Below are 22,857 nucleotides of genomic sequence, written 5' to 3' on the forward strand. Positions count from 1 at the left end.
AGAATGCCAGTGATGAAGAAAGTAAAAGGAACTATCGACAATTAAGAAATGCTATAAACAGGAAGTGCAAACTGGTGAAAGAAGAGTGGATTAAAGAAAAGTGTTCAGAAGTGGAAACAGAAATGAACATTGGTAAAATAGACGGAGCATACAGGAAAGTTAAGGAAAATTTTGGGGTATATAAATTAAAATCTAATGTGTTAAACAAATTTTGTTATTTGGGAAGTAGAATTACCAAAGATGGACGAAGCAGGCGCGATATAAAATGCCGAATAGCACAAGCGAAACGAGTCTTCAGTAAGAAATATAATTTGTTTACACCAAAAATTAATTTAAATGTCAGGAAAAGATTTTTGAAAGTATATGTTTGGAGTGTCGCTTTATATGGAAGTGAAACTTGGACGATCGGAGTATATGAGAAGAAAAGATTAGAAGCTTTTGAAATGCGGTGCTATAGGAGAATGTTAAAAATCAGATGGGTGGATAAGGTGACAAATGAAGAGGTATTGTGGCAAATAGATGAAAGAACCATTTGGAAAAATATAGTTAAAAGAAGAGACTGACTTATAGGCCACATACTAAGGCAACCTGGAATAGTCGCTTTAATATTGGAAGGACAGGTAGAAGGAAAAAATTGTGTAGGCAGGCCACATTTGGAATATGTAAAACAAATTGTTAGGGATGTAGGATGTAGAGGGTATACTGAAATGAAATGCACTAGCACTAGATAGGGAATCTTGGAGAGCTGCATCAAACCAGTCAAATGACTGAAGACAAAAAAATAATAATATTATATTATGGAATGCCGTAGAATGAAGTATGCCCATTTTTATTAATTTCATCATGAAATTATTATGTTAATATTTAACCAAAAGTTCATTTAATTTAGAGAACAGAAGAAGTATTTTGGACATGTAGCCTTAAATAAATTATCAAAAACACATTTTATTATTGTAACTGTTTATTTGTACACTTAGTCCAATTACAGAATTATGTTGTTAATATTGTTCTTATTTTGCTAGATTCACTAAAAAATATATATTTCAATTAAAAAATTGTTCTTTACATATAAAACTAGTGTAGTAAGTAATATAGGCATCCAGTAGCTTATTGCTAAAAGGTAAATTCTTTTTACCTGAAGATAGTTTAATGTGATAAGAACTTCAAGTAAAAGGTGCTTATGTGTAGCATGGTTCAACCCTGATGAGATCATAATCCTGCCTATTAGTGCATAAGTAGGAATAAAAAGGCATTGTAAGAGTTGGTCTTGCAGTGGTAATTCAGTTGAGCTTACAACTTCCAAGTCTCTGAGCCAACATAAAAGACATGCAGAAGAGTATGTTATGAAAACTCATAGCAGCATTCTATTAACATTTTAGTCATTCATGCAACTGTCTTCAGTGATCAAAGCAAGCATTTAAGCTTTCACTCATTTCTGAAGAAACCTAAAGAGCAAAAACTAAAGCTCTAATATTTATAGTAGCATAAAATAATTTTTTTTTTATTATAAATTTAAAAAAAAAATTATATAAGTTGTAACATATATATTTGAGTTATTTTTATATGTGTTATATTCATTCAACAAATTATACTTGAACAATAATGCACTAGGAAATATTAACAAAATAAATTCTTCACCTTCTCAGAGTTCACTACATTCAAAGCAGATAATAACCATACATTCAAGAATATAAATTGGAAAAATCCACCGTAAGAGATCTAATGCTTTAAATTATGGAATTTGTTATTCCAGTAACAAGTTATAATTGGTTCAGATTTGTTATCATATAGAACTAGAAGGGGTGATACTTGTTCTGAATGCCCTTAATTAAATCAAAGAATATGTTAATCAATTTGAAATGCGAGCTGTTACGTTCTTAAAACAATTTTACTATTATGCTGTAATACGAATTTAATGACGAAAGATGGTTTTGCGTAGAGAACAAGTATTTCTGGTTTAAAAAACGGGTGCCGCTAGCAAAATAACTTCATTTACGTAAATGCTGCTGTTTAATTCTGAAAGATCTTTGGAAGAATAATTTCCCTATAGTATGATATTGTCGTTTATAATTTTTAATAAATTTATATTGTTTCCATATTTCATTATACTTTGAAACCCCTTACACAGAACAAACAAGTTTTCTGGTATTTGTTAAATGGAATAAAAAAATGAAGTTTCTTCGCTTTTAATTGAATAAGAAAAAACAAAATTCTTGTTCAAAAGAGACTATAATTGCTTCTACACGTACATTAATAGTGTTTGATAATATTTTCAGGATAATCTAAAAAAAAATTTCACCTTTGTCAAATATTTCTGCTACCAAAATTCGTAACAACTTGGGTAACACTTGTCATCAGTTTCATTTTTAATAGAAAATATTGTACCGTAAATAGATTAGTATAACGAAACGTAAATATGATACGGGGATTCTCTTTTTATATAAAACGTTTCTTCTTTTAACAAGTTATATTTTCGAACTCTTAATTAAAATTATAATAGTAAACGTGAATCGAATAATGTTTTCTGGAATTTGAACTATTGCAAAACGTTAATTCGTAAGACTTTTCTTCATGATTTGTTTGAAATTATATTCATTTAAAATTTAAACCTTTGTAACCAAATTGTTAAAAAACTAAAATGTTTTTATAACATTTAAAACACGGTTAGAAACATATTTTAAAAACTTTTAGTACCCTACTCTATCATCTAATAGATGTCACTAGATTCGTGAGGTGAAATGCGTTTTGCAGGAAACAAATTTTTCTTTGTCAATTTAACAGAAATTCTGAAAAATTAATAATGAAATTTTATTCTAATTGAACATAATGATACTAAATTATTTTAATCACATTTTTGTTAATTTTTCTTTAAATATTATGAGTAGATTTAATGTTTTTAACACAGTAAATATTATGTTGAAGGAAGCTTTAAATAAGATGTTTTCATTATAAAAAAATATATATATATATATATATATATGATTCGTTGTTATCTATAAGTGAAAGCTTTAACGCTGTTATACAAGAGGCTGTGATGAAGGAAATAAAAACAAAAATGTCAAATGAACGAGTGGTTCATGTGAGTGCGGGTTTGGAAGTGAGTGTCAGTGTTGGTTGTCTGGTGTCCATGCTGAAATAAGGTCATCTTTGAAATTAAGTCGTCGTTTAATGATATCGCAGCCGTCGGTGTAGTCGTATACTTTATTTTTGTGTTATGTGCGTATTGGAATTTACTTAACAGCTGTTATAATGTAGAAAAGATACTTAAATTTTTGTGTGTACCGTAAAATACTGCAGGCTACTTGAAGAGTTATAGATGATGGTAATTAACAATATACAGGTGTACCAACTTGCCAAATGAATGGCAAAAGCATGTCAGATAAACTGGGTCTTGGACCTCAAAGGCATGAGTTAAAATTTGGTTCTAGTTTTATGAACAGTAAGAGTACTTCATTTCATACTGTAAAGTGTAAGTAAATCCTCATTAATTATTCTGTTTAATTTTTTCTACCTAACATATTTTTAAATTGTTTTTAAGTTTTGATATTTAAGGTACAAACCAGGATCTTTCTTTTGGAACATATTGAAATTGCCAGTTAAATCTGTTAAATTATCAGGTTTCTGGCTCGTGCAGTTTAATTTTTACTTGAACTTGTCTTCTCTTCTTATGACACAAGAATTTGGTAGTGTATTTGATAGAATTTCATTAGCAGATTTTGTTTTGTTTTCCTGTTGTCTGTTTTGGTGAATTGTTAGTAAATTATACTTCAAATTGTTCAAACGCTGTGAAAGTTGTTAATTAGTTAAGACTCTTCATTTTATTAATATACACCATTGTTTTTTTGGCAGTAATAACTGTAGAAGTAAGCATTTTTATATTTTCAGTTTTTTGTATCCTACATCATAATAACATACATTTCCCAAGTTTGCTGCAAAATATCTGATTTTAATGTTTTTAATATCTTAAAAAATTAAATAATAAAACCTTTGGTAAATTATGTTAAAATGAAAATATTAAACTACCCATAACTGGTATTGGAGTTGTTGGAAGCTAATCTTACAAAAGTCACTGTTGAAAAGAAAATTTTTTGATACATTGTGGTTATTTAATATGTATGTGTCATGTAATTTTAAAATTAGTTATAATCAATTAGTTCTGTAATAAGGTTCTATTGAGTTATATTCCTCTGAAGGGATTGTTATGAATTAAATTTTTTAGTGTTAATGCCAATGATTCTGATAGTGTAGTGATGTTTTACAGAAAAATAGCTTATTGTTGACTTTGAATGTATATGGAAATTCTCTCAAAATTGTTCTATTGGGTGTTATTAGTTATAGTGTTTTTCTGTTGTTTGTTTCAACACATGAAACTCTCTGTTGTTGGTTTGGGTGCACAACATTGTTACATAAACAATATATTGTTGTTTGATTTGGAATATTAAAATTTAACTCTATTGTGTATGTTTATTTTTACTTGTATTTTAAAGCCTTATTTGTTGATAAAGATAACCAGTCTAAGGCAAACATTTTACCACTTGAAAAAGATTGCATAACCCAAAATTATATGTTCGTTATATAAAAAAGGTTGTAGGCAAGTGAGATGAGATATTGGTTATTCCTGAAACTGGGATAGTCATTTTTAAAATAACCATACCATGCTAGGCTTATTAAGAAAGTGAGATGTTACTTGGTTTCCCATTACCTTTGTAACTGAGTCAAACGTAATGTTGATTTCTAAAATGCTCAGCTCTATAAAATAAATTATGTCCTAGATTTTTAGAAGGCCTGGTTATATAATGAATATCACTAGTATAAAAAAAAAACCAGCAGCTTTGACTAGTGCCTCTTGTACCTAGTATCTCTACATATATTAGAGCCATAAGAAAGACTGGAACAAGTAATGTTGAGAACAAATAAATATAAATACCCTTTGACCTAGAAATAATCTTGCTTTTTATTCTACTTAATTTTACTATCAAGTAATTGCAATTTATTTGTAGTACCATTATTTCTACTGGTTGTTATTAAATTAATTATTTTTTGTTGTAAATAAAATTAACCTCATAATTGAAATTCTGATTCTGTAGTTTTATTAGCCATTGTTGTGTTTGTATTTTGTGATCTGTTAGTAATCCCATAATTTCTGTCCCTATAAAGAAGCTTGCTAGAACTATAGGTCTAATGTTTTTATTATTTTAATCAAAAACTTAATTTCTTTTTTATAAAAGTTTGGATCAATCCGAATAAAATAAACCAGTGATTATTGATTGACCGTTAAAAAAAGTTTATTTGTGGAGTAATCTTCCATATATGGCTTGTTGGAAATTAATGTATTTTAATTCTTTTCTCAACAAAGACATTATTGGTCATGTTACTTTTTTAAATAAAATTAGTATTAATTTAAACATTTTTTTAAAATCTTTGATTAAAGAGATTATATCTTACATGGGTCAATCCATTTGAAGTGTCCTAAAAAAACATAAGCTGGTTGCTTGATCAATTCAACAAAATTGAAACTTACCCACTTGTTTACTGGATATTTTCATTTTTAAAAACTAATTTTTTAATTTAAACAGTTTACCTGTGGCAGCAATGTTTGTTAGAGTACACACACCTATTTTTGTGATTGTAAGGGTTTATAGAAAAAATCATAGCTAAAAAACTATTGGTCCTGGAAGCATGAAACAAAATGCAATTTAATCATATTTTCTCAAGGTAAAAGATGGGTTCAGTGGTTTATTTAATTATCTTCTTTTTATGAGAAAATTAACCAATAAATTTGAACATGAAATACAGTGAAATTTCATTTTTGGTAATTTTTTTCAAGAGGCAGGGATGGCATACACAGTTTGAATTACTTTTTTATATATAGGTATATGTTAGTAGTTTTACCATAACTAATATTAACGGTGATATACTTACCTCTAAATGATTATGGATATTTGAAAATAATTTTTTTTTTTAAGTTCAGATTTTGGCATCAAATAATGATGGGGCTGGTGATAAAATTCTCAAATTTGCACAACTTGCATTTTTTTTGTAGATGTTTATGGGAGATAAAAAAATGTCTTATGTAGTTTAGTAATAAAAAAGTTATAACCCCTCAAAAATCATGAAAAACCTGTTAAAAGCAATACCATTTTGACTAACTAAATAAGTGCTCCCAGGATGTTTCTTATCTTCTTTGCAATTTACATTTTTATATATTTTTTATATTTAGCCCCTTTGTTGTTGAAGTTGATCTTTTCTGTATTTTTGAAATAGTTTTTTTAAAATTATTAATGATAGGTTGTAATTTAATCATAAGCAAAACCAGTAACCTAATACAATTTTTATTCAAAAATGCTAGTTATAGTTAAACTTGCTCAAACTGAGATTTCAATGAGTAGTCTACATCTTTTTTCAAGGATTCATTTTTATTTTTATATTGGTTTATTTTTGTAAACATTATCGAAGAAAAAATAAATTGTAGCAAAATTTTAATTTTTCTTCAATGAAATAGCCTGTTTTTGTAGCAATGAAAGTTTATTGTTTAATTTGGTTTACCAGCAGCTCTTCTGATAATTCTCTTGAAAATGTGTGAGAACGACCCATCACTGTAGTAAGTTCAAGTGATGTTAACTTTTTTAGGATTTTGCAGATTGGTACCCACACTTTTTCTTTTTGAGACTTTTGAAATGATGTACGTGGTCCAGCCGGGTGGAAAAAATGAACCTGTACATCGTCATTTTCGAGGCTAATAATTTACCACTTCTATCCACCACTGATCATCATACACACAAGAATTAGTCATTTTCCTTAACTGAAAGTGGTGCATTACTTGAAACAAGATGGTCTTCATAGACCTTGGAGTCTGAAGTAAAGTAACATCTTACTATGCCTTCTGACACAGGAACATACTTGTGATAGCTTCTAGTACCAAAAACTACTTTACAGCTGTCAAAATGTTTTTTTAGAGTTCCTGAAATCTTAGCTATTCATCTGATTTAACCAAAAAATACTTTTCTGTTTTTCTTGTGATTACAATATGAATAAATTTCATCAATGTTTAGTATCTGTCTGTTTAATGGTCTTTGCAGACTTGCCTTTGCCACCTCTTGTTTTGTTCTTCCTTCCACACCATCACAGGTGCTTTTCCCATGGGATGATGCAAAGAAGTGCCATTCAGTTTCAAGGTTGAAGTCTTTTTTTGTGACTGCACAAATTAGCAAAATTCTTTTTATTTTTATACTGACTTTGAAGCACCAGCAGTAAAATAGATGAGTTTTTAATTTTCTGATGTACTTCTTTGACATGGTATGTTAAAAGTTTTTGAAAGCAATAAAATGTTGTTTCAAGTGATCACTTAAAATACAAACACTTCTGTGTTGTAATTCTTCATTTTCCTTGAAATAGAACACAAAAGGGTGAACTGTGGCTTGGCTGTAGACTGAATGGGAGCTTTGTATCTCATTTTGAACAAGATATGAAACGTTTTCTGCAAAGTCTGCCAACACCAACAATCATCTTCACCTAATTCTGATTTTTCCTGCTTGAGATTTTGACATGAAATGGTGAGTTTTCAGTTTTTCCAATTTTTCCACTAATGATTTGAAAAACTCATCTTTGGTCTAAAGAATAGTAATCGTTATTGCCCTATCAGCTGTTACCCACTGTTTGTACATTATTGAATCTGGCAACACATACTCTTTGGAAATGTTGAGCTTATCAAACACTGCCTGGTTACCTGGATATTTGGTACACACATTCATCATACAGCTGTAGTTATTCTTGTCACAAAAAAAATGTCTACTAAGTCCTTACAACATTAAGTTTAGGACCATCAATCATGAGCTTGATGTTATGGTGGTAGTGGCAGACCAAACTGTATGAGTCCCAGATGCACCAGCCAAGACACATCATTTTGGACGGAGTTGGCTTTGATCTTCCAATTTCTTCCTTTTGGTTTTCACTTTTAGAGGAGACATACACTTCATTTAAGTTTATCAGAATAAGGTACTTTGGTTATGCACTTTGACACCATCAAGACGTGTGCTAACACAATCCTTTTTACCAGGACACAACCTGCTATTATTGTCGTCTTCATAAAATAACAAACCGTTTTTAATTGTGTCGTTACTAATTCTGTTGTATGTCTTTTACCTAACTCTGGTAGAATGCCTTGCTCATTAACTAATTCTCTAGTAAGTCTAACCAAATGCTCAGACACATTGAACTTTGGTATTTTTAGATCTGGTATAAGTTTGGGGAAGTAAACTGATAATTTTAACCTAATTCTAACCAAATGCTCAGACACATTGAACTTTGGTATTTTTAGATCTGGTATAAGTTTGGGGAAGTAAACTGATAATTTTAACCTTATCTTCTTTAGAAGCACACATTTTTCTTCTAGTTTTAAAATAAGATCATCACATTCATGTGAAGAAGATTGAGCTGAATTTTTATTTTCAGAAACTTTTGAGTCAAAACAATTCAAGATTCTGTTTTAATTTTTCAGATACCTTATTTATTTTAAATTTTAATCCTGATTGCCTTTGTCTATGATTAATTTTTTTCAATTTTTATGGAAGTGATTTACCTAAAATGCTACAAGCAGCATCCAATTGTTCAATATTATGATGTGGGTCAATGTATTGCTCTTCACATTCATATATGGATCAATCGATTTGAAGTGTCTTAAAAAACAAGCTGGTTGCTTGACCAATTCAAAAAAAATTGAAACTAACCCACTTGTTGTTTCCTACATATTTCAGGATCTTAAAACTATTTGTTTAAGTTTTTTATTTAAACAGTTTATCTGTGACAGCGATTTTTGTTGCGGTGCGCACACCTATTTTTGTGATTGTAAGTGTTTATGGAAAAAATCATAACTAAAATCTATTTGTCCTGGAAGGATGAAATAATTTAATCATATTTTCAAGGTAAAAGATGGGTCCAGTGGATTATTTACCTATATCTATTCTTTCTATGAGAAAATTGCCAATAAAGTTGAACATGAAAAATGGTGAAATTTCACTTTAGGTAATCTTTTTCAAGAGGCAGGGATGACATACACAATGTGAATTAATTTTTTATGTAGTGGTATATGTTAATAGTTTTACCATAAATAATATTAATGGTGATATACTTACCCTTAAATTTTTATGAATTTTTGAAAACTAATTTTTTTTTTAAATTCAAATTTTGGCATCAAATAACTCTGATGGGGCTGATGATAAATCTGAAATTTGCACAACTGTGTTTTTGTTAGATGTTTATGGCAATTAAAAACATTTGTTGTGTATTGTACTAATAAAAAAGTTATAACTCTCCAAATTCATTAAAAACTGTTAAAAGCGATACCATTTTGACTCTCTAAATAAGTGCACCAAGGGGGTTTCTTATCTTCTTTACACTTTACATTTTTTTTAAATATATTTTTCATATTTAATCCCTATGTTGTTGAAGTTGACATTTTCAATATTTTATTTATTTTTTTTTAAATTAATTAAAAGGAAATATAAAAAATGTAAAGTGCAAAGAAGATAAGAAACCCTCATGGAGCACTTATTTAGTGAATTAAAATGGCATTGCTTTAACAGCTTTTTTGTGATTTTTGAAAGGTTATAAAACTTTTTTATTAGTACAATACAGAAGAAACCTTTTTATTTTCCATAAACATCTACAAAAACACTGCAAGTGGTGCAAATTTGAGAATTTTATCACCAGCCCCATCAGAGTTATTTGAACCCAAAATTTGAATTTAAAAAAAAATTAATTTTTAAAAATTCTTATAAATTTATGGTAAGTATATCACCATTATTTACGGTAAAACTACTAACATACACTTGCTTGTAAAAAAATATTTCAAACTGTGTATGCTATCCCTCTTGAAAAAGATTACCAAAAGTGAAATTTCACAGTTTTTCATGTTCAATTTTATTGGTAATTTTCTCATAGAAAGAAGAGAGATAGATAAATAATCCATTGAACCCATCTTTTACCTTGAGAAAATATGATTAAATTGATTTTTGTTTTCATCCTTCCAGGACCAATAGGTTTTTAGTTATGATTTTTTCCATAGACCCTTACAATAACAAAAATAATTGTGCACACCATAAACAAAATCGCCACCGCAGGTAAACTGCTTAAATAGAAAATTTAAGAAAGATAGTTTTAAGGTCCTGAGACATGTAAGAAACAAGTGGGTAAGTTTCAATATTTTTTTTAATTGGACAAGCAGCCACCTATGGGTCACTTTAAATGGATTGACCCACATTTGATTTTTTCATTACATTTAAAGATTAATTGTAGAGAAACTTATGAAATTTTTAATTTAGACCAGTGATACTTAATTATGTACTGAATGGAAATTAACAAATTAGTTGAAAATTAACACTACAAAATCATTTACACTAACTTAGCTAGTGCATTTAGTTAGTATTTAATTTATGTCTAGTATTTTATTTAAGTTCCCCTTAAACACATATTTTCCTTTCCGTTGCAGTTTGTACAGTTTTGTTAAAGTTAATTAAAAAATTAAAAACCAGTGAACTTTTAAATATTTCTTTTGATCAAACGTCTGTAACAATTAAAATGAAGATGTAAAGCGGTCATTCAACATATATAGTTTATTAAGGGCTTTTTGGAATTGGGAAAGTGAGTAAATGTTGGAATTACGGAGTTGTATGAGTTCTAATGTTTTGGAATTGTCATTGTGCAGTCCATAGATGATATTATTGCAGTGAGTTGCTATTCCTTCTATATTCTTTATGTATTAGCTTTTAAGGACTTCTTATCAATACTATTTCTATAATATCAGATAACTGCTTGACTGATATTACAGTTTTCTTCACCAATATTTTAATTGTACCAGAAGTAACTGATTGAAAATAAATCTACATGATCATTCTTACTGATATATTCTAATTTTGCGATGGAACTGTTTTTATGTGTACTGCATCCATTTAATCAAATCTTTGTTCCCTTTCTGTCATCAAGGTTTTACATTACATCCTTTTAGACTTCTTGGAGGGATAATGATCCTCTAGATATGTGCCTGATATTTAATTTTGTTTTTGTTTAATGCTAATGCCTGCAGTACACACGTGCTGTATGGAATATTTTTAATTAATGAAAACAGATTGTGATTTTGTGGGTTTGGTGCTTAGAAGCAGTTCTATCGACAGACTGGAAGACAATTTTAATTAAAAAAATAGTGAGTATTGCATAAAAGAGTTGTACTTTACCTTATCAATAGGACTGCAGTAATGATATTAAAAATTAAAAACATATTAGCTTATTTAGTCATAAATGAATATGATACCTAAAATCAGTCAAAAATATTTCTTGAAAGTAATTTAAAATTTATCTTAGACAAAAAGTTATACGATCAAAAGAAAACACAATCAAACTGATTTGTAATTCACCAATAATTTATTTATTTTATAATAAATTTTAATTTATTTAGTTTCTAATATTGTTAAAATTTGACTTATTGAAAATTTTTAACATAACTTTTGTAATAATATAAAAGTTGTATGTGTGTGTGTGTGTGTGTGTGTGTATATGTATGTATGTATATATATATATATATGGTGAATTGACTGAGCTTTTGAATCCGACATGTAGTAGAAGATTTTTTGTAGTAATATGTACATATTACCTCACAATAAAAAAAAAGGATTATATAAAATTACATATTTGGTGCAAATGCATTTATCCATTTCATCTGTGTTTGCTATTTAATTGAGAAGTTTAATTTTAGTTTAATTGTCTATAGTATGTGGGCTGTTGATAAACAAGTATAAATTCTTTATGAGACCCACCGGGTTGATCTAGTGGTGAATGCGTCCTCCCAAAGCAGCTGATTTGGAAGTCGAGAGTTCCAGCGTTGAAGTCCTAGTAAAGGCAGTTACTTTTATACGGATTTGAATACTAGATTGTGGATACCGGTGTTCTTTGGTGGTTGGGTTTCAATTAACCACAATCTCAGGAATGGTCAAACTGAGATTGTACAAGACTACACTTCATTTACATTCATGTCATCCTCATTCATTCTCTGAAGTAATGCCTGAATGAACGGTAATTCCCAGTGCCTAAAGAAGAAAAAGAAAGAAGGCATTAGATAAGGAAAACCCCAAGATTTTGTTTTATTTAATGTGGTTATTTATTTTGTATACTTCAATCATATTATGTTAATATGTTTTATTTCATTTTATTATTCACGTGATTGTACTTACTAGAGAAGTATTTGAAAACAGTTCTTTTTGTAAATATCCTGGATATGTGCCTTTTCTTGCAACTTTGTTAGATTCACCATTTGTTGAGTTTTATAGATCCTGTTTTTAGATGGTTAAGAAATTTCGTAATTTTTTTCAGATTGTACATTTGGTCTCACATTTAAGTAAAAAACAGAGGATTTGTTTTTTTATTAAATTTAGTCTCTGTAGATTTCATATTGTACGTAATTTGGTTGTTGTGTTTTTAATATCTTTGCTTTGGCATCCAGATTGTATTGATGAAATGATATACTATGATTCTATTTTATGCAATGTTTTTATGTGTTCTTTGAATTTGTGATTGAATACAGTTTTTTTTGCTCTTATATTTGACAAAGGTGTAGTAGTTTAATTTGTATAGTCCCTTCAGTTTTTGTGTTGTATCAGTTTGCATTTCTTTTTTTTTTCATAATCTTATACACACAAGATTTCTGTTTGCTTTTCCAAGGAAATTATTTATCTCCCACAAATATCTGCAGCTTCAAGTAAATTTTTTTGGTATTTGTTAGTGGTACTTATTTCATGTAACATGTTAGCCATTTAAACAAACCATTAAATTCTGGATATTAAGTAAATAGTTTATTACCATTTATTTTAACAAGAGCAGATTATTTAGTTGTGTTTTATTTAGTGGATAGATATTTATAGCTTCATGAAATTGTACTTGTTCATAATAAATAAATACTGGTCTCTTGTCATGCCAGTTAGATCAGTAGTACATTAAAATATTTAGATGTAATTGTTCTGGCTTTTAAGCTAAAACAACTATGGAACTCTAATTTTTGAAGTCAAAACTTCCTTAGCTACACAGAAAACATTAAAACTTACTTCATATATTTACTTTAGGCTAATGAACTTTTATTAAAAAATACACTGAAAATAGAATTGTAAATATATTAACCTTTAAGGAGTGTTATGCTCTTCCCAGTGTTGTCACTCCAACATTTGTAGTTGATGCATTTGAGAAGTGCTAAAACTACTTTTAGCACTGGAAGTGAGTGAGGGCTAAAAGTAGTTTTAGATGGAGATACTTTGAAACGTGTCAGTTATAAATGTTAGAGGGACAGCGCTAGGAAGGGCAGAAGGTAACAACACTCAAATCAATTACGATAATCTTAGCAATATAAAATATTGTGAAAATATTACACCTTCATTTTATTAATTCAATAACAATGTGATTTTTAAGATATATACAAGCATAGAAACTCTTGGTTGCATAAAAAAAGTTATAAAATACTTTTAGAAAATTGTCTGCCTGAAACAACTGAAATATCTAAGGATCATTCTCAAAAATTGTATCTCACAATTAATCAAGCTTAGAAGTTACAGCCTAGTAGCTCATTGGAGAAATATTTTATTTCTTTATATCATATATCTAACAAAATATGATTTTGATACTGAAAATCAATGTAGCCATGATCACACAGAACATAGTGTTAACTTTTTCTTACCACCTAATGTAGTAACTCCCTCTATGAATCATGAGACCTTGCCATTGATGAGCGGGCTTGAGTGCTCAATTATACAGAGTAGCTGGACCAAAAGTGCAACCGTATTGGAAAGGTATCTGTTGAGAGCCAGACTAAGGAATGATCCCTCAAAGAGGACAGCAGCTCTTTCAGTAGTTGTTAAGGGTGTAGGTCAGGTGAACTTAAACAGCCATATCAACATCACTCAATCTTCTGAGTACTGCACAGCTGAAAGCAATGGAAAACTACAGCTGCTCTTTTTTCCAAGAAAATGTAACTCTCAGCATTTTCATGTAACAAAGATGGAGGCGCCTTCCTTGGTAAAGTATTTCAGAGGTAAACTAGTCCCCCGTTCAAAATCTGGTCGGGACTACTAAGGAAGGGGTGAAATGCTACGATTTGCTGATGATACAGTCATTCTATTTGAGAGTAAAAAGATTTAGAAGAAATGATGAACGGCATGGATGAAGTCCTACACAAGAACTACTGCCAGAAAATAAACAAGAATAAAACGAAAGTAATGAAATGTAGTAGAAATAATGTAGATGGACCTCTGAATATAAAAATAGTAAGAGAAAAGATTACGGAGCTAGAAGAATTTTGTTATTTGGGAAGTAGAATTACTAAATATGGACGAAGCAGGAGCGATATAAAATGCTGAATAGCACAGGCGAAACGAGCCTTCAGTAAGAAATATAATTTGTTTACATCAAAAATTAATTTAAATGTCAGGAAAAGATTTTTGAAAGTATATGTTTGGAGCATAGCTTTATGTAGAAGTGAAACTTGGGCGATCGGAGTACCTGAGAAGAAAAGATTTTTGAAATGTGGTGCTATAGGAGTATGTTAAAAATCAGATGGGTTGATTAAGTGACAAATAAAGAGGTGTTGCGGCACATTGATGAAGAAAGAAGCATTTGGAAAAAATATAGTTGAAAGAACATACAGACTTATAGGCCACATATTAAGGCATCCTGGAATAGTCGCTTTAATATTGGAGGGACAGATAGTAGGGAAAAATTGTGCAGGCAGGCACCATTTGGAATATGTAAGACAAATTGTTGGGGATGTAGGATGCAGGTGGTATACCAAAATGAAACAACTGGCACTAGATAGGGAACCTTGGAGAGCTGCATCAAACCAATCAAATGACTGAAGACAAAAAAAAACTGTAGTACACAATCATACAAACAAATTGGGTTAAAAATACCACTAAAACAGCCACAGATAACCTATTCTATGTAACACAAGATCATGAAACTTTAGCAAATCTACATAATGACGTTCTCCACGCAAAGTTACGTAGTACGTTAACAGAAAACAACATAATTGTATATAATCTTGTTCTACAATGGAGTACTAAAAAGAAATATAACAATAATAAACATATAAAGTATAATAACATAAAAAATTGCCTTTTGAAATAAGCATTCCATTAAATTGCACTACAAGCACAAATCTATTCTTTATGAACAAGACATCCTGGATGATTATATAAACTCCAACCTCTTTAAATCTGATGGTTTTATTACACCTGCACTATGTAATAGAATAGCATCCTGAAAACTGCAGGATGTGATGTAAGGATAAAATATCAGTGCTCAAGGGAATGTTTAATAAGTAGTTTGCGTAGATAATTTAAGATGTTACTGCATGTTAGCAACTCATGTACATCTACATTTCTCCCTTTTCAACAAAGTATGTGCACAATTTACAATTCATTGCAAAATATGAACACAGAAAATCACTCAGATTTGTAAACTTCATCTAAGAAGACAGCACAATCACATCAGTTTTCAAGTACAGAGCAAAATCAAAGTCACGTGATAATATGGTACATAACACCAAATTAACATACATCAATAAATAATTGCCATCATTTTCAGGAAGGTCCTTTAAAAAAATGTACATTTAAATCAGTACAAAAACTGCTGTAATTCACTAAATTCATTCCTTATTAAAAGGAAATATCTCATTACAGTGAAATATTGGTCTCTTTTAGGGATAATACACTGTATTGTTTTCAAAACCACCAGGGGTATTCAATTTTAATACAACAAATAGTCAGTGCATCACTATTTTTGATTTTGATATATTTAGTATATAACAACTACGCTCCTTGTAGTGGCCGAAAAATATTTTAGTTTTATATTTAAAAAAAATCTTTTTCCTGAGTAATAGACTATTTTCTAACTTGCCAACAGGTAAAAACAGCCATTTTCATTACTTTTTCCATGAGTTCAGCATTCTTATTTTACATCATACAGATGGTCAAAAATGGCTTTTTGGAAAGAGTAAAAATGTAACTCTTAATGTACTCAAAATTCATTTTGTTACATAACCAAATCTTGTAATGTTTACTGAAGTTGCCATTACAAATTTTTGTCTTTTCAAATTTTGGTTACAAAATAAATAATGAAGGGCTTAGAGTAACAGGCTTGTTTTTTACCTTTAGATACTAGTAGTATTTATAAAACAAAAATTGGACTGTTATAGTGTCCTTCATTGAAAAAAATAGCTGCCAAATTGTACGATTTTGAAGATGTCTCATTTTTGGGGCCCAAAAACCACATGTGGGACAGGTGGAAAAAATCTGAAATGTTTATAGCAGTAAGTACCTTTTATGTACTTTAAAACCATATAAAATATATTTTGTTACTCAAAGGGGTTGATGAGTAATGAACCCAACGAAACCGCTAAAAACTCAGTTCCTTCTATTGTAAACAATGTATCCAAAAATACTGATGTTATGTATTTTTTCAGATTATAAAAATTACAACTAACCCATTAAAATGAGTAAATTGATAATTAATAAATAGTCAGTTACAGAATGATAAATAATAATTATAAAATGATAAACAATTCCACTTTTTTATTAATTTTTTATGTTCCATTTTTTTTGTTTTTCCTGCCATTTTTTTATTGAGTAGAACAGGTAAGTCTTCATTCAACTTCGTGTAATGTTGTATCCTCTTCCAGTAATTGATAGAAAAAGCTCTGAAGGTGTGAGAATCTTAAAAATATTTTACAGTTGAACCCATGTTTGATTATCCCTCAATGATTTCTTGAATGAAGTACCAGGACTCTGTGGCTGGAAAAAGTGTATTTGATATTCCTCTTTATTTTCATGTATTTTGACTTCAGTGACTCTGCCTAACTACCACTTGCCATCACGTATACTCAGCAAACATAATTTTTATATTTTGGCTTTGATAAACCTATAAAGCAAACAGAAACACTAATGTCCTTGTGTACTAATACTATTTTTTTAAATTGGTTCCTTTGCTCGATAATTTTTGAATCTTAATGAGGGCAATGCCATGTACTGAACAGCTTTATTCACTGACTTGACTATAACTATAACTATTGACTATAACTATTGACTTGACTATTGAGGCTCAAATATATCTTGACATTCCGGTTTGCTTTCTGTATCATGTTGTAGTTTTTGTATTTTGTTTAAGCATTTTGTATACAGAACACTGCCTGAAATTAATTTTAAATTTGGATTGCTTGATGAAAGTGTCAAAGATATTTCTCGAAGAGATTTCTTAACCAATTTAGTATGACAGCTAAATGGCTCAGAGCAACGTTTCCCATTAATATGAAAATATTTATTTAAATATTTGATTTTATGAAAAGTACAGATATGTTTTGTTTTAGTACATCCAAGTCTTAAAGATATTGTTGTTGTTTGCTGTTCAGTAAACTCTAAAATATTGTGCAATACTGAAGATCTAATGTAAGTCAAATGTGTGACATACTGTCTCAATGTGAATGCCAATTGAACACTCCGTAATCCGTTTTTATAAAATGCAAGGGTTCTTACAATAACAATACAGTTAGTATAAATTATAGAACTACCGATTGCAACTCACTTTATCTTATCCCAAGTTTCTGTATAGCTAAAACAAAAATTTTTCTAATTAATAAAATTAAAAATAAAAGATGTCGTGTAAAAGAGAAATTCATTGCTAATAAAATTACTTTATAAACAAGTGTACATTACCTAACCACACTAGAAGCAATACAACATATCACATTGAAATCAAAACTGTAACTGAGCCTTCTGCAATGTTTACATTTAGGATTACACAAACATTTATGTCCATGCATGTCTATTTACTTTCATGTTTAAATACGAGTTTGTGTGTACGAATCATACTTTAAGTGACATACTATCTACAATATAAGTTATCTCATTATAGACATATATAAATATTTTGTATGTTAGACCTACATTAATATCTGAAAAATACATGCTGTGAATTTTTTTAATACATTGTTCATGGTTGGAAGGAACAGTATTTTTAGTGGTTTTGAAGACTTCATTATCATCAACTGCTTTGAGAAACAAAATAAATTTTATATGGTTTAAAGTTCATAAAAAGTACTTACTGCTGTAAATATTTCAGAGTTTTGCCATGTGTACCACAAGTGTTTTTTGGGCCCCAAGAATGAGATCCAATTTTTTTAATGGACACTCACTAACAGTCCAGTTTTTTTTTATAAGTACTACTAGTACCTAAGAGTTAAAAGGTAAAAACAGGCCTGTTACCCTAGGCCCTTCATTATTTATTTTGGGCCCAAAATTTGAAAAAAAAAAAACAATTTGTAAACGTAACTTCAGTAAGCATTACAAGATTTGGTTATGTAACAAAATGAATTTTGAGTACATTAAGATGAAGTTCCATTTTTACTCTTCACAAAAAGTCTTTGTTGACCATCTATATGATGTAAAATATGTAGCATCTAAATGCTACACCTCATGGAATAGTGATACAATAACATTTTTTGAATTAAAATGGAATACCCCCACAAGCATGATATAGACATAAGCTAGTAAAATATATTGTGATGATCATAATAACACCAATGAGTATAGAGTTAAAACTGCTACTCCTAAAAATGTTTTTCAACATAATTTCTAATTATATAATGTTTGTCTGACTTATCCTCTCTCCCCCCCCCTCACTCACTACCTCTCTCACTTTCACTCGCACTCACTCTTTGTATGTGTGTGTGTGGGGGGTTTTTTCTATAAATTTACTTTACAGCAATAAAAATCTGTTACCTATTAGCCTACAGACCCTTTGATTGTAACCTACTTCTAACATTATTGTTAAGTTTCTTAATTCTAGCCTTAAATAAGTTTTTGATTATTCAAATCAGTTTTATGCAAATTCATTGCTGGAAACTTTTAAATGGTCCAATTAAGTAATAATTAGACAGAGCCAAATTACAACTGTTTTTCTGAAGAGGCAAAACATACTACTTGAGTTTATGAACAGTTGCCTTTATTTAAGCATTGGTGTGTGGATTAACTTTATTTGGAAAAAACAAACTGAATTTTGGCTTACTGTGTGTCTTGGGTGTATTATGGCTTAAATATTTCATTCTGCAGAACTTTGTAGACATCACCATATCCTAAGCAGATGGCAAGCACATACTTTCTCCAAAGTATGTAGAAAACCCACTTCATCTGAAACTTATCCACAACACACCTTATCGCTCAAGAAATATGCAGCTTTCTCATATAAGGTTCAGGTAAATAACATCCTTTGAATTCCACAATTTGGTAGCTTACATTTGCTTGTGAAGAAAATTTTGGCTTTTCTTATGAAAGATGAGTCACTATTTTAACTCTGCATATTTGCTCTTCGACTTGGAAGTAAAAAATGTGAACCTAAGCTCCTTCATATTTCGTTTTATATTAATAATATTAGTCTGATGGTGAGTTTTAAATAATTACAAATTTTTTTGCACTTTATAAACATTTATTACATAGATATGTTTAAATTCATCAGTAAACCGCTTTGGAATTAATACCTCACAATTGTCATATCATTAATTTTATTTCTTTACTAGCAGACCCGGTAATGCTAGGTTTGAGTGTACATGTGCATTAAATGAACACAATTGAAAGTTTGATAAAACATTAAAAAACAACATTATGGAATTTCACAAAATTTAACCTTTATTTTTTCCCTTTTTTCACATTTTCTCTGTTTCCCCTTTTTCCTACTTCCATTTTCCCCTTTCTCCTTTACCATTTTATTTTCCCCTTTCTCTGTTACCCCCATTCTTGTTTTCCCTTTCTCTGATTCTCCCTTTTCCCCTTACCCTTTTCTATTTTTTCCTTTTTCCCGCACATAAATCAGTCCAGTAGTTTTTTAATCTATAGCGAACACTTATGAACATTGCCTTTTATATATTTTTTTTTTGTCTTGAGTCATTTGACTCGTTTGATGCAGCTCTCCAAGATTCCCTATCTAGTGCTAATCATGTCATTTCAGTATACCCTCTACATCCTACATCCCTAAGAATTTGTTTTACATATTCCAAACGTGGCCTGCCTACACAATTGTTTCCTTCTACCTGTACTTTCAATATTAAAGCGACTATTCCAGGATGCCTTAGTATGTGGCCTATAAGTCTGTCTCTTCTTTTAACTATATTTTTTCAAATGCTTCTTTCTTCATCTATTTGCCGCAATACCTCTTCATTTGTCACTTTATCCACCAGTCTGATTTTTAACATTCTCCTATAGCACCGCATTTCAAAAGCTTCTAATCTTTTCTTCTCAGATACTCCAATTGTCCAAGCTTCACTTCCATATAAAGCAACACTCCAAACATACACTTTCAACAATTTTTTCCTGACATTTAAATTAATTTTTGGTGTAAACAAATTATATTTCTTACTGAAGGCTCGTTTCGCTTGTGCTATTCAGCATTTTATATCGCTCCTGCTTCATCCATCTTTGGTAATTCTACTTCCCAAATAACAAAATTTGTTTATCACATTATTAGATTTTAATTTATATACCCCAAAATTTTCCTTAACTTTCCTGTATGCTCCGTCTATTTTACCAATGTTCATTTCTGTTTCCACTTCTGAACACTTTTCTTTAATCCACTCTTCTTTAACCAGTTTGCACTTCCTGTTTATAGCATTTCTTAATTGTCGATAGTTCCTTTTACTTTCTTCATCACTGGCATTCTTATATTTTCTACGTTCATCCATCAACTGCAATATATCGTCTGAAACCCAAGGTTTTCTACCAGTTCTCTTTATTCCGCCTAAGTTCGTTTCTGCTGATTTAAGAATTTCCTTTTTAACATTCTCCCATTCTTCTTCTACATTTTCTACCTTATCTTTTTTACTCAGACCTCTTGCGATGTCCTCCTCAAAAATCTTCTTTACCTCCTCTTCCTCAAGCTTCTCTAAATTCCACCGATTCATCTGACACCTTTTCTTCAGGTTTTTAAACCCCAATCTACATTTCATTATCACCAAATTATGGTCGCTATCAATGTCTGCTCCAGGGTAAGTTTTGCAGTCAACGAGTTGATCTCTAAATCTTTGCTTAACCATGATATAATCTATCTGATATCTTGCAGTATCGCCTGGCTTTTTCCAAGTGTATATACTTCTATTATGATTTTTAAATTGCGTGTTGGCAATTACTAAATTATACTTCATGCAAAACTCTATAAGTCGGTCCCCTCTTTCATTCCTTTTGCCCAGCCCGTATTCACCCACTATATTTCCTTCCTTGCCTTTTCCAATGCTTGCATTCCAATCTCCAACTATTATTAAATTTTCATCTCCTTTTATATATATGGAAGAAGAAAGTTTATTTGTATATTTATTTGTTTGTTTTGTAAATATATCGACACCGGCCCACATAGCGGTAATAGTTTTTGTAAAAAGTTTTTTCTTTGTTGAACTAATATTTACCCTGATTATAGCCAAATCAGAAGACTATAAATATAATTTTTCGAATTATATCAACCCCAGTGCCATCTAGCAGGTCCAAACCAATTCAGAAACCTTCGCAGGCATCTCGCATGCCCTTCTTATATTTATATATAAGATTATCTTCATATAATGCATTACTATAATGTTATAAAATTATTAATATGCTGTAATAACCATTTGTTCTTTTATATATTAATTTTGCACTTTGTCGAAAGATGCTCTGATCAACATTTACCTGCTGCCCTTCAAAACAAAAATTATCAGGGTAACAAAAAGGAACTGTTCTAGCAGTTTCTGTTATATATGACTGATAAAACATGGACAAATATGAAGAGAGAAAACGAAAGGCTAGTCATTTAAAATGAGAGTGTAGAAAAAATTGGAGAAGATTTAATGAACTGATAGTGAAAATATGAACAGAAGCTTAATCAGAACAAGTCAAAATAGCAAAGCAATTGGCTCGAACTTATGAGAGGAGAAGGATTAATTAAAATATCACTCAAAGTGACAGTAGAAGGGGACACTGCAAAAAGATAAAAATTTTAAATAAACTGAAAAAAAATTGGGGCGCTTACAGGTTTTTAAAAGTTTAGGTGAGAATAGAGGAGAATGGAAACAAACATACATGAGATCACCACAAACATATGGTGATGAAGTTAAAGATATCCGCTACATGATTAGGAACCAGTTTTTTTCAAGTTAATTTAATCTACATAAATTACTGGTTTTTTTTTTGTATTATTTCTATTAAATTACAATAATACAGAAATACCATCTGGCAATAACTTAAATATTTCTTAAAGTGTATCTTATTACTAGTTATAGTTTGTATCACTACTTAAAACATAATTCTGTTTTGTGATCTTATGATCCATTTAATAATTAATGCCAAAAGAGAATTAATTTGAATGCAACATATTGTCGATTTTGTAACCAAAATGTGTAATGATACAATTAAAAACAATTTTTTTTTTATTATAAAATAATGCTGATGTCTGTGATGGAAAGGTAGTGTCTTATGTATTTCATTTGGAAGTTTTGTTTAAGTTCTGATCAGGTATGGCAATTTTTACACACTTCAGATTTCATTATCATCCATCATTAACTGTTTTTAATGTAGCCTGTTGTTTCTGTATAAACAAATTACATACGAGGTCTGTTCAGAAAATAACCAAAGTTTATTTATTATTAATTTTACAGATTATTGGTCCTTGGTCCCCTTCAAAGTACTTCCCTTTCCTATTCACACACTTTTCCCAGTAATGCTTCCACCTCGCGAAGCAGTTCTGAACAGCATCATTTGAAGTAGCCTTTAAGGTTCATGATGAATTTGCTTTTATGTCAATAATATCAAAACAGATCCT

The 22,857-nt window shown here is 29.9% G+C and overlaps 1 protein-coding gene across 1 annotated transcript in view; it reads left to right on the forward strand.

Annotated features, from left to right (window-relative positions):
* The first annotated feature begins 3,040 nt into the window (after positions 1-3,040).
* Positions 3,041-22,857, forward strand: part of Eaf (ELL-associated factor) — a 64,199-nt gene continuing 44,382 nt past the window's right edge. The window contains exon 1 of the mRNA XM_075353843.1: positions 3,041-3,469. Within this exon, the coding sequence (XP_075209958.1) occupies positions 3,358-3,469 (112 nt within the window). The 5' untranslated portion in view covers positions 3,041-3,357. The remainder of the gene's footprint in view (positions 3,470-22,857) is intronic.

This window comes from Lycorma delicatula, chromosome 1 (genome assembly GCF_047948215.1).
Source record: "Lycorma delicatula isolate Av1 chromosome 1, ASM4794821v1, whole genome shotgun sequence".
In the NCBI taxonomy this organism is placed as follows: Eukaryota; Metazoa; Arthropoda; class Insecta; order Hemiptera; family Fulgoridae; genus Lycorma; species Lycorma delicatula.